Source organism: Astyanax mexicanus, chromosome 10 (assembly GCF_023375975.1).
Source record: "Astyanax mexicanus isolate ESR-SI-001 chromosome 10, AstMex3_surface, whole genome shotgun sequence".
In the NCBI taxonomy this organism is placed as follows: domain Eukaryota; kingdom Metazoa; phylum Chordata; class Actinopteri; order Characiformes; family Acestrorhamphidae; genus Astyanax; species Astyanax mexicanus.
This window is the reverse complement of record NC_064417.1, coordinates 9,798,166-9,811,639: the sequence shown is the minus strand read 5'-3', so window position 1 is coordinate 9,811,639 and position 13,474 is coordinate 9,798,166. Positions and strand designations below refer to the sequence as shown.

The 13,474-nt window shown below is 37.1% G+C and overlaps 1 protein-coding gene across 11 annotated transcripts in view; it reads left to right on the top strand.

Annotated features, from left to right (window-relative positions):
• The window catches only part of akap13 (A-kinase anchoring protein 13), a 168,874-nt gene extending 156,059 nt beyond the window's left edge, over nt 1-12,815 (top strand). For all 11 annotated transcript variants that reach the window (XM_049484314.1, XM_049484320.1, XM_049484317.1 and 8 more), the window contains 4 exons: nt 1,213-1,263; nt 2,682-3,107; nt 6,946-7,258; nt 7,501-12,815. In XM_049484314.1, coding sequence (XP_049340271.1) covers nt 1,213-1,263; nt 2,682-3,107; nt 6,946-7,258; nt 7,501-7,550 — 840 coding nt within the window. In that variant the 3' untranslated portion in view covers nt 7,551-12,815. The remainder of the gene's footprint in view (nt 1-1,212; nt 1,264-2,681; nt 3,108-6,945; nt 7,259-7,500) is intronic.
• The last annotated feature ends 659 nt before the right edge of the window (nt 12,816-13,474 follow it).

Below are 13,474 nucleotides of genomic sequence, written 5' to 3'. Positions count from 1 at the left end.
AATTGTTTAGGAGATTTGTGACATGGAGAAAATGACATTTTCATTAAGACAATTGGCTAAAAGATTTAAAACATACTGGAGAAACTGGAAATCTTACCTGGCTCTGAGCTGATTTACTTCATTGATTCATAAATTGAAATTCATATTTTAGACCTCCATGTGTTTTTTGTCTTCACATGATTTGCCTTTATTTCTTTGTCTACTTAATATAAATATATGTATAGCATTTATATGTCCCTTTGAAGACCCTTGTCAAATGCCTGATCTGCCTTCTCTGTTGTTTTTTTTGTTTGTTTGTTCTTTGTATGTTAAAAGACAATAAAAATTAAAGTTAAAAAAAAAAATCCAGATTATTTAGTTTGACACCAAGCAGGGGTCCATGTCTATTTCCTTTGTGTTGGAGTTTCTAGCGAAGCAGCGAATCACTGATATAGATTATAACTACAGTGATAATTAAAGTACAGAATAAGTAATATAATATGCTCAGTTATTTACAGTGACTCACAGTAATTAGAAGAAGAGGAGAAGTTTGCTTGAAAAGCAGAGTTTTGATTATAACACATATGGCAAGATGGCAGTGTTGAGGAGCTCTTCCTCAAAAGAGGAGCTGTGTCTGTGGTTGAAGGAGCTAAATTTAAGGCATCCACCTAAACCTCCACATGTCTGGATAATTTCACAGTTTTAGAATTTTTTTTTTTGATTAATTGACCATTTTTTAAAATATTTTTTCTTTACTTAATTGAGTAGTTCTTTCCTTTCTAATATGGATTAAAACATTACTTAAATATGTCTTTTCACTGTATACCAAATCTACCTCTTCACAACTTCACAACTGATGCTCTCAAACACATTAAGAGAACAAATTTGAAAGCCCTTCCAGGTGACTCTACCTTAGCTAACTGAGAAAATTCAGCCAAGATGTGCAAATCTGTCATCTAAATGGCAGGTGCTACTTTGAAGAATCTAAAATATAAATCATATTCTGGTTTATTTAATACTTTTTTCCTTAGTAAATCATTTCACATTTTTCTTCATATGTTTAACAATGCAGAACATTTTAAGATTACAAGATAAAGATGATGATTTAAGTGCATTAAAACTACTAGCCTAGTGTGTAATGAAAATAAATTATCATCAGTCTTAGTGTATCTGTTTAATTAAATTAAATATATCACAGTAAGCACTCTCTCTCTCTCTCTCTCTTTCTTACAGCAGGTACTCCAGAGTGTCACTCGTCTTCATGACCTTTTAAACACATTACAGGTGAGTCACGACACACACACTGGACTCTGGACTTTCCCCTTTTGGTATGTGTGTGGTGGGGTGCTATCTCCAAACAGAGAAGCAGGGTGTCAAACATTAATGCAGGTTTTAGATGCTGTGTGTGATTAGAAGCTACTTTACAGTGACTAAAGGGTTTTACTCCCAAACACTAAAGTATAGAGTTTATAATACTTAAAATTAGGGCTAGACAATAATTCAGTATTGATATTTATCGTGATACATTTTTTTTTTATATTTCAATATCACTTAGAATCCACCCGACAGCCACATTAAGCTGGTAACTACATGCCAGTGTTCTGACATGAATAACTGAAGACCAGAGTAACATACAGTTTAAATTACTTAGTTACTTTTTTTAACCAGCACAGTAACATCATTCTGTTATACAAAAGCTATTTATTTAGCTCATAAAAACTGCAAGCATAGCCAGTTAGCCATTAGCCTGCACTGACCACAACAGAACTGTTAACCTAGCATTGTTATCAAAACCCCACAATCACAGAACCTACTAATCTAACCAGCACAGCTTCATCCATTTGTTATTAAATCCTAGAACCTACTAATCTAACCAGCACAGCACCATCCATCTGTTATCAAACCCCAGAACCTACTAATCTAACCAGCACAGCACCATCCATCTGTTATCAAACCCCAGAACCTATTAACCTGACCAGCACAGCTTTTTACAGTAAGCATAAGATCAAAATATGGTCAAAAATCGAAATATTTCACTGTTCGTTCCGGTTTGCCAGCATTAGTTTACTGCAGATAAGATGAGTAATTCAGCAAAACAGTATAGGCTTCCATAGCCTGGCAGTGTCTGTGTGTGATGATGTAGCTACACCAAAGACGGTGACATTTATACTGTTCATATTCATATTGAAACTATATTGTATCAAATTAAATAAAAAAATATATATTGCAATATACATGTTGGCCATGACTTTCAGCACTAATCATAATACACATATATTGTAGGTCAAATGTGGAAGCATAAGGTAGGTGTTTCTAATAAAGTGGCCAGTGATTGAGAGTACAGATTTGGTATTTTTAATAAAATGACTGGGTGGAAGCACAAGGTTGGGGTTTCTACTAAGTCTGTCTTCCACCCTCTGACTTTCTCAGTTAAGGATATTTAATTTCAGCATAACATTGTTGTGATTTCCTCTTAACTATTTCTCTCTCTCTTTTTCCCTCTCTCTCTTTGTCTTTCTCTCTCGCACGCTCACTCTCTTTCTTTATTTCTCTCTCGTTCTGTCTCTTTCTCTCTCTCTTGCACGCTCACTCTTTCTTTCTCTCTATTTCTCTCTCTCTCACTCTCTCTTTCGCTCTCTCTCTCTCCCTCTCTCTTTCTCTCTCTCTCTCTCTCTCTCTCTCTCTCTCTCTCTCTCTCTCAGGCCGTGGTCGTTCAGCAGGACACCTTCATTGAGGACCAGCGTCAGGCTCTAAACGATCGCTCCTCCCGACACCCCTCAGTCTCCTCGTCCTCATCGTCCTCGTCTTCCTCGCGGCCCGCGTCTCTGATCGAGCAGGAGAAGCAGCGGAGTGCCGAGCGTCTGAGGCAGGAGGCGGAGGAGAGGAGGCGCAGGCAGAAAGAGTGGGAGCAGAAGGAGAAAGAGGTGCAGCAGAGAGAGGAGCGCTTAAATGCCCTGGAGGAGGAGAACACAAAGAGGCGCAGGGAGCTGGACGAGGAGAAAAACGAACTGCAGAACAAAAAGGAGGAGTACCAGAGAGATCTGGCCAGGCTGAGAGACAGCCAGAGGAGACTGGAGAGAGAGAGGGAGCAACTGTACACACAATCACAGCTACGGCAAAATGTTGAAGTGAGTGTCTCCCACTGATATATTGCAGGGCTGTATTTTAACAGGAAACTGCTGATACAATACATATCACAACACAAGGGGTATGATTTAGTATACTGTTATTTTTTATGTCAAAGTACAGAAACACCATCGTATTCATAAAATTTCAGTATATACAAAGTTTATTGGGATCACTGGGATAACAGTAAGGGTTCAAACACCAAATAAACCAATGTCCACCACCAATAATTATATGTAAAGTTTTTTATATCAAAATAGACAGTTGAACTTTCATACCCAAACTCAATGAAAACCTGAATGGTTTTTGTCTCACAAACAATTGGTACCATATGTTTTTTTAGTGTTGGACCGAAAAGAAGCATACAGTTTTTCCATAATGGTTCTGCTGTCTGCCTCTACTAGAGCCAGGGTTCGTACAGGTGCTTGAAATCCTGGAAAATGCTTGAATTTTAACATTTAACAGTTTTCCAGGCCTGGAAAGTGCTGGAATTTTGGAGAAGGTGCTTGAAAATGCTTGAAATTGTAACTGAATTTTCTTTTATTCAAATAACTATATGACTAAATAAGTTCACTTAATAAAAACTGCAGAGCGTAAAATAAAAAAGCCTTCGCTTGCGCCTCCACATACGTTATGTGAGACTTTCTCGTAATCCAAGAGGAGTTGCTCACGAGGAGCCGGCTCTGTTTGCACCTCTGCGTTTTTTAAAACACGGACAGCAGGAGAGTTAGCTAGCTATGCTAAAAGTCAAGCTTAGGATTTATCTAAATAATAATAGTAACAATCCGCGGTTACACGTACAATATACTATTAGGCTAAACCCAGCCGGGCACTGTTAACGCGGTGTCACCGTCCTCCAACGAGCCGCTGTTGGCCGCGCTTCACCGCTGTGGAACTAGCCGATCTCCGGCTGAATGCTAGCCATGCTAAAAGCCAAAAGCCGGGTTAACAGGGCTGGCGAGCGGGTCGTTTCAGACACTGAATCTGGGCAAACAGCCCTGGAGACTGTCGAGTTCTGCTACCCTGTCAAACCGTGCTACCCTAGTGTATGTTTAACTGTAAAAAGATATATGTATATATATTTTTACATTTTTTATTTCTTATTTACACTGTTTTAAAAACTCAAGCAAACGATGACTGTGAGTCCGGACTGTACAATGCACCCGGGAAAAAACTAAATTATCAGGAAAATAATACAGGTGGGTAACCCAGGTCCAGAAAGTAAAAATCCAACCCAGGGTTTTTCAATCTGCAGCAGAGCCGACCTGGGAGTTGGTGCAAAGCCCTGGGTTGGATTTTTACTTTCTGGACCTGGGTTACCCACCTCTACATTTTCATTAAAAAAAAAATATTGAAAGTTATTTGCCTAGTAAACTTTTGTGTCTCAGTTTCATTATTGACCCATTCAAGTTGGATACTCTACAGATTTTTAATCTGCATTTTTAATCATAAAACTTTTGATTTAATTTCTTCTCCTTCAATAATTCAAATCAATAATTTTGAGTATATGTACGTATAAATGCTCTCAACTCACCCCCAAATTTGACATATTACAATAACTGCTCAATTAAACGAATAGGGTAAACATACGGTGAAGAACATTGGTATTTAAATTTTGTGAAACTGACACAAATAAATCCATAATTCCTGCTATTTACTTACTTAGAAGTATTTTCTTTCTCAGAAGCATAGTCACTGTGAAGTGTGGAGAATAGTTTTGCGATATATTAATTATCGCTGAATCTCAGTTTTGAGATATCACTGTTATCATTGATTTACCACAGCTGGAAGGTGCTGGAAAAACATGAAAATGGGCCTTGAAAGTGCTTGAATTTTGTGTGTTTATAAAAATTTCTACCACAACGCATAAGGGTCAACAGCCGTACTCACTGTATGTCATCTACCGTATATTTACTGTATATTAGCACTATACATTAAAACACATTCTTAGCATTTAAATGCCACGTTTAGTTTAAATTATCCTGCTGTCACTGGAGCGTTTGAGAAATGCAGAGGGGAAGTTTACTATGTGCTGCAGCTCCAATATTGATGCTCACTGAGAGCAGGGTTGCCTGGTCCAGTAAAAATGCCCATCTCAAAGTCTATTTAAAACCCGCCTGTCAGAAGCTTAAACAATCCCAATATCAAAGGTTGCCACTGACATTCCCAACACATTAAATTTTCATTTTGAAGGATTTGCAATGAAGACTTTTTGGTGGCTTTGGTAAATATTAAAAGTAGCTCCAAAAAAAACACCTCATGGCTTTGAACCTATAGCTATGACTATATTTTTTAATTTAGTGGGAAAACTGCAAACCTATCAACTCTGACTGAGGGTGGAGCAGGTAGAGAGGAATCTGATCATGACTGGCCAAGATATCGAGTTACAGAGGCAATAAAAAAGCGCAGTACAAAGCAAAATATTTATAAAAATTATGACAAAAAAACGTCCTTACAATACGAGAGATAGGAAAAATTACTATCACAGTAGTCATTAGTTGCAGCCCTCTTCCAGAGGGGGTTCTTCAATAGCCAGATGCAGGACAGTGTGAAACCCAGTCCTTTCGTAGTCCTTTAAATGTTTGTGTTCAAACTATTAGTTGACTGTGAAAGTTTTGTACAGCCCAGTTACCGATAGACAGGCCTCATTATTTTTCTATCTAATAGTCAACTAATCAAATCATTTTAAAGACCTGTGTATTCTACCTTTTCCCATCCGAGAGAGTGATGTAACTAATATACTATTATGTAATGATGGACAAAAAAACAATAGCCTGCAGATTAGTGCAGTCATTTGTGCAATTGTTTGAACCTACTCGTATTTTATCCTCTGACCTTAATCCTTAATCTAACCCAAACCTCAGAGTGAACAGAAACCCCTGAGCCAGATACAAACAACTGTAATTGTGTTTATTAAGCTTCCTGTACAACAGATCACATATCAGATCCTGCTGTGAATTTAACACACATCCATGTTCTAGATATGTGAGTTATACCAGGGTTTCTTAACCGGGGGGCCGCAGACCACCAGGGGGCCGCAAAGCACCCTCTAGAGGTCCGCATGGCTCATCCTCAGAGGGAGTCTGTAGTGAGCACCGATATTTTGTGGCCCGCGACTTAAATTCAAATTTTAGTGTTAGTGCGGCCCGCAAGAAAGACGCACCCTCTCCCCGTCCACCAGCACAGCGCATCCTATTCATTTCAATAGAGAAAGTCGCTGCATGAGCGCAGCCCCGCCCTCCGACAAAAAGCTCAGAGCTGCGACTTCACACACATATGAGCCTCTCACACACAGAACAGCCGCTTTTTAACCGCGAAGGAGAAGCGTCAAGGATACGCCCACACCGCGAGCTGAGTGATCCGGTAAAATACAAAAGAATATTAGAGAATGTTTCCAGTAAGAAGTTCATATATTCGTACTATATTTGGAAAGCCTAAATCACTGTTTCAGGGTAAAGTTATGGTAGCAAGAGTTTATTATACTCTGGGTTTTTAGACATTTTATTATTATTATTATTATTATTATTATTATTATTATTATCATTATTATTATTAGGGGGTCCTTGACGCTTTCAAGTTGTAAACAGGTGGGCCATAAAGTAGAAAAGATTGAGAACTCCTGAGTTATACTGTCTCAGAAATCACATCAGCTCTTATTAATCAAAGACCATGTGTTTTCAGGAGAGTATATTGATTTGCAGATAGCACCATGTTGATTAGCGGACTATAAGCTTCCATTATTTGTTACCTACATTATTCTTCAGACACTATTCTTTAAACACGTCTTGTATGTTTAAGTTGTTTTCAGACCCTTTTTTTATTCTTTTCCTCCTCCTGCAGGATCATCTCCAGCCGAGGCAGCGCACCTCCTCTACCGCCTCTGAGGACTCTCTGAAGCTCCAGAGCGCCACAGAGCCGGCTGAAGGTGTGGAGCTGTCCTCCTCTCCTTCCACCCACGACCTGCTGAGCCGACTCGACTCCAAACGCAAGAGCAAGAACCTGAACCTGTTCTCCTCCGGATCTGGCCAGAAGGGCGGCGCCACCGCAGAGCCACAGAGCCAGATGCCCTCCCGCCTGCTGCAGCTCGCCAAGCCCAAAGAGAAGAAGGAGAAGAAGAAGAAGAAAGGCAAAGGGCAGCAGAATCAACCCACAGGTACAAACACACACACACACACACATACTGTATACAAACATGTTTTATTTATGTACAGAAATATATAAGGCATCAAAACAGAGAGACAAATTAACCAGACAAGGCAGCCAGACAGACACACACTGCAACCACACAGACAGACAGACGGACAGACAGGAAAGGCATCCAGACAAATAGACAAGGAATTCAGACAGACAGACCTAATTAACCTAATTGTATTGGTTATGTGTTTGTGTTTGCAGACGCGCAGGGTGCTGCAGAACCAGGATCTTCTGCAGTTTTTTTCTGCTGAACTCAGTCTGTGTCCTCCACAGTTCCCACCAGATCATGTTCTTCCAGTGTTGGTCAGACAGAGGTGGTCAGACACAGCTTGGATACACAGTGTGGATGAAAACCCAATGAAACTTCCCTTTTTGTGCAAAAACCTGCCAAGGCTCCTTATTTTTCTCACTCTTTTGCGTTTTTCACACAAACACACACCCACGTCAGCACTCACTCGGGGTGATTTTTAATGTGTGACTTGTAGCTCGTCTTTGGGAAGGTTGGTGTCGGTATGTCGGAACACGCTGGGCACTTTCTGGAAGCTTTTTTTTTTTTTTTTTTACCCACCCCTTTATGTTTTATTAATTAAAGGGAGCAAAAAAAGGAGATTTGAAACAGCAGGAGACATCTGCTGGATTCATGGGTTTCCTCCAGGCCTCTGGGGGCGCTTTCATTTTTACTGAAGGACACATGACCAATGGAACTGCTAATGATTTTTAACTTGTTTTTATGTAAGTAAAATCCAACCACCACTTGCGATAAAATAAGACTTTCTAGACTTTTTCCCCACTTTCTCCTGTTTTCACACTGTCCTCGTGAGACCATTCAAAAGCCTTCAGAGTTTCTACCAAAAGTTTGGGGGCACCGAGCTTTTCACACTGTGTTTAATGCAAATTAGATTTTTTTTCCCGATTGTAGGTCCGCAGTATTTTAACTTATAAAATAGAAAGCTGATCTAAAAGCTGCGGTCTTACTTTTTTAGTTAATTAAATCAACGATACTGATGTTCAGTCTTGGGTTTAATTCCAAAAGACTAAATTAGTACTATTAGTATTATATAGTACTACAAGTAGTATTGGATGGGACTACTTGTAATACTACCATTATTACAAAAAGCAAACCAGTTTCATTACTGCTCTCTGTGTTTGTCTAATATTAGTGCCTTTTTGCTAAATTTCTAATCTTATCCTTAATAATGTGGTTAATTTTGTTCAGGAAAAAATGTATTTTCTGCACATATTAGACACAATTTCTAATTATCTACTGAATATAACATATATACAAATATAAACAAAGTGCCTTAATGGTTTTGCACACCACATTTCATGTTTTATTGTTTTCAAATCTATTAAATTCAGTAAGAAAACATTAATTGTGTATTAATATGTACAAGTATGTGCCTGTGTATACTTTGTGCGTATTTAGTTGTGCGCATGTAAATGATCTGTACATGGAGTTTGACCAGGGCTGCCTATATATCTGTGCCTACAACCGTATGGCTGCACATACTGTAGCTGCTCACTGTTAACTAAACAACTTACAAAACTAAAACAGTATGAAAGACAGTGCAGCTTGGTGTCCCCAGACTTTTGACAGCCACTTTATTCCCCCTCCTGTTAGCGCAGAGCAGCACAGTGGTGATTCAGGGTTGATGAGATTTGATCTACTGTATGAAGGGAAGGAGAGAGGAGTGTGAGTGAACGCACACTTCAGTTTTAGTGATGAAAGAGTAATGAACTGATGTAATTGGGGTGTTTTTTTATTTTTATGTAAATGATCCCTCTTTTTTTAAATCAAAATAAGACTGAACAGAAGGGAGGGGAATTACACTGAACGGGTGACGGCAGTTTTAAAACAGCAGTGTGCGCATGTTTGTGTATTATTATTGCGTTTCTTTATGGAATTTGAGTTTATTTTAGCACTTTATGAGGCACATTCTGTTTAAAGGGGGCAAAGTATCTGGCTTTAATCAGAGAGAGACAATCAGTCTGCTCCAAAAGACAAAACAAACCTGCTCAGATGTTCTCATAGGAATGAGAACTGAGCAGAACCATGAGATTTACGTACCTTATGAATGTTGTTCATATATATTTTTATTTTTTTTGGCAACCAAACACAGTACCTATGATGTGGGTATTTTTGTAAATCAATGGATTTATATATTTAATGATAATCCAGCTAAGGGAAAAATGTTTATCAGGTCACTGATGGATATTAATGATGGATCATTTATTAGATGAGCGCTAAACTGCAATAAAATATATATTAGTGATTGAAATCATTATATCAAATTAAAAAATATATATTTAACTTATAATCTTATCTTACAATTTCCTTACAACAAAAATGCTTAAAATGTGTTAAATTATAGTAAAACACAACTTAAATATGCTGACGACACAAAAATTGATAAATAACAATATTCAGACTAGATTTAAGATGATTTCACTTGCTAATATATTATTATTTGCAGTGAAGACACTGTCTGCTCAGCTTTGATTGGAGGAAATACGCCAGTGTATAAATGCGTATGTTAGTGTTTCTGTTATTTTGCCCAGATCGTTTGAAATCTGGGTCCAGTGAAGGAGTCCTCGCCTGCAGGCCGGGCATTTCTGTTACTCTGGGAAACAATTTAGCCTGTCAGAAACAGAGAGAATGACATGAATTAAAGTTTCAAATGGGGAAAAATAACAATGGAAAGACAATCCAGTCCTCTCCTGCCTTCCTATTGGTTGGCGCTGATGAATGTGTCATAGCTTTGATGATCAGAAGACACCACTTGTGTAACGTCTACGTTTTTTGCCATGTATCTTTTCTTTAAAGTATAATTGCAGCATGGTGCTAAACTACCTAGACCACCAGGGGGCGCTCTGGCTGCTTTCATTCATACTGCTGCCAAACAATGTAGAACCATTTTTTTCTGTTCATGTAATGTTTATCTGCTCCAGAGCGGCCACATATCAGCACACACTGAGTGCCTTTTAGCTTATGGAGGAATAGAGTCACATAGAAAACTGATCCCAGCCTTTATTCAGAGGATATTTACATAATATATTCATAAGCACTGAATAACTTAATTTACTAACATCTTATGTCAGCATTCATAAGATGATCTTAGATGGTTTTGTTTGAGGTAAATTATGATGTAAACTAAAATGGGGCATTGGTTTTATTTGTATCACTCTTATGAAGCATTGTAAATTCAGACTGGAAAGCATGTTTACCAGATTTAACATTAGTGTAAGAGCATACAAATAATATGATAAAATATCATATACAGTAACTTCACATGGAAATACACTGTATTGCCAAAGGTATTTCCTGGAAAATTCATGGAATTAAAAAATGAAAATTCCCAGGCCTGAATAAGTTTTGGAAAAATAAAAATACCCAGAAAGTTTTGGAAAAGTCATGGAAAATTGCTCTACAAATCTGTGTTTCAGTTTATCGATGGAGAAAATCTATTTTTTAGCTAACAAATACATCAGCTCAGAAACAATTCAGTAATTTAGTCTCTACACAATGGAGCTCTCAGGATCTGACACACATTTTATCATTAAAGATTGTGTGTCAACATTTTATCTGATTCATTTTAGACCTACTATAATCAGTTTTGATTATAGTTTAGTTGATTTTTGGTTTCCTTGTCTGTGTCTGCACTGATGTTTTAAAAAATCGTACGGTCATGAAAATGTGCCTTGAAGGCCTGAAAAAGATTTGAAGGCATGAAAAAAATGTATTGGTTAAATCGTTTATGAACCCTGGAATTTACTCACTCATCCAAATAATTGAACTTAGGTTCCAATCAATTCCATGGCCACAGGTGTATAAAACCAAGTACCTAGCATCCAGACTTATTCTAAAAACATTAATGAAAATTGGGTCGCTCTTGGAAGCTCAGGGAATTACAGCATGGATCCACCTGTGCAACAAGTCCAGTCATAAAATTTCCTCACTACTAAATATTCCACAGCCAACTGTCAGTGATATTATAACGCAGTGGAAGAGACTGGAAACGACAGCAACTCTGTGCTCTGTCATTGTAAAATGACAGCAACAGAGTGGGGTCAGTGGATAATGAGGATTAGAGGAACCAACTTTCTGGTTCTTTCTAGCTCAAGAACAGCAGAGTGTAAAGAGCTTCATGGAAGTCTTACATCAACAAACGCAGAATAGGCGAGCAGATACTTCTGGCAATATAGTGTATTACTTTATTTTACTTCAACAGTGGTGTAATCAGAATACGCTAGTTTAGTTTAAAGGTCATTAAGTCAGTGCAGTGTGATTTTTACTTTACTGCTATACTGCAAAAAAATATATATTTTAGTTAATGCAACAATCCTAAAGTACTGTTGTTTTTTTTGTATTTCAAACTCTCAAAACTTTAATTTTAGGTCTACTAATTATTTAGTACCTATATATTTTTCAATAACTGTGGTTAAAAAAATATCGATGCTGTCCAATGAAAAACACTTATCTCCAAAACAGCAACTTTACAGGAGAGAGAAAAAACCTCAATGTAAAAAGATATTATTTCATGTCATTTTGAAGAGTTTCCATTGGTTCGTTCATCAAAAAAGTTTGGCAGAGTGTAAAATGATGTAGTAAACTAAAAATCAATAAAACTAAAAATCAGGTGTTTTTAATAGGACAATGACAATATGCGAGAGTATGAGGAATTAAAGTACAGGCACATACAGGCCTCTGGGGTTTGAGTTCTGATGAGTAATGAGAGTATCGAGTGAAGTTTCCATATTTTACCATCTTTCTCCATGTTAAAAATGTGTAGAAATTAGTTAAATAATAATCAAATTCTATCTTCCAAAATTTCTAAATAATTTCTTCTTTATAACGGGTAATATGAATGGAACAAATGTCTGCTAGTTTCATGTAAATGCTCTTGGATACCATTCCATTGAGATTCTACCTTATATGTTCTTCATCATCCTATTAATGCTGGCATAAGGTGTTCATAAATGTAATGAAGCCCATGTGTAAGTATCCTTCCAATAGTGCTGCCAGTAATTGTAATATAAGTAAATGCAAATATCTTTAACATGCCTTAACCGACTCAATGCCTTCTCATTCAACACCTCAACAAACGCCCACATCAGGGAACAAAAATGAAAACGGGGAATTGTATTAATTCTAATAAAAACCCAGCTCATGCTCATTATATATTTGTGAACTGATATGTGTTGGGGAATTTACAGATTTACAGAATGAAATGCACTAGATAACTAATCCATCACTCAGACTGCAGCGCTTCCTGCTTCAGTGTGCTCTGAAAATTAAAGGGTATTTACTAAATGGTACCGTTTTAATTTCACTTTGAAATGTTGTGTAAAGAAGGGCAAAACGACAATTTTGTAAATATCTTTAATGTACAAATTGTAAAAGTATTAGTTGTGGATTTTTTTTGTGATTTGATTCAAGCTTTTTATAACAGCTCTATTTATCAGTATTTGATGATATAAAAAAAACAACAATCTCTTAATAAATAACTGTTAGTGTATTCTGTGTTTCTGTGGTTATTGATGAGTCTTTTTCCGCAGGAACGTCTCTCCACTCCTGAACCCCCACAGTGTGTAAAGGGTTTGGGGATCCTAGCATTTAAAACCACTGTTGTATTTGTCATCAACTATCAGTGTCTACTATACCCATAATCCACTATGAATTCTTCAGTAGCTGCTATCACTTATTCAGTATCCATTATGAATCGGTCAGTACTGACTATTCATTATTTAGAAGCTATACTGCTGCTTATTTAGTATGCAATATCCACTATGAATTATTCAGTATCTACTATGAATGATTTAGTATATATTTTAAATGATTCACTATCTACTATGAATTATTCAGTCTCTATTATGAATTATTCAGTATCTGCTTAAATTATTCATTATCCATTATGAATTATTTGTTGCCTAGTATGATTGATTCACTATCTACATGAAAGGTTCAGTATCTACTTTGAATAGTTCAGAATCCACTGAATTTATTGCTTACTATGAATAATTCAGTATGTGCTGCTTTATTTTATTTATTATATATATTTATTATTATTTGTATTCAGTGTTCATTATGAATTGGTCAGTATGCACTACTAATTATTTAGTATACAGAGTGTGTTTATACTGTGAACATTAACTAAGGTAAAGTACTGTGTTTTAG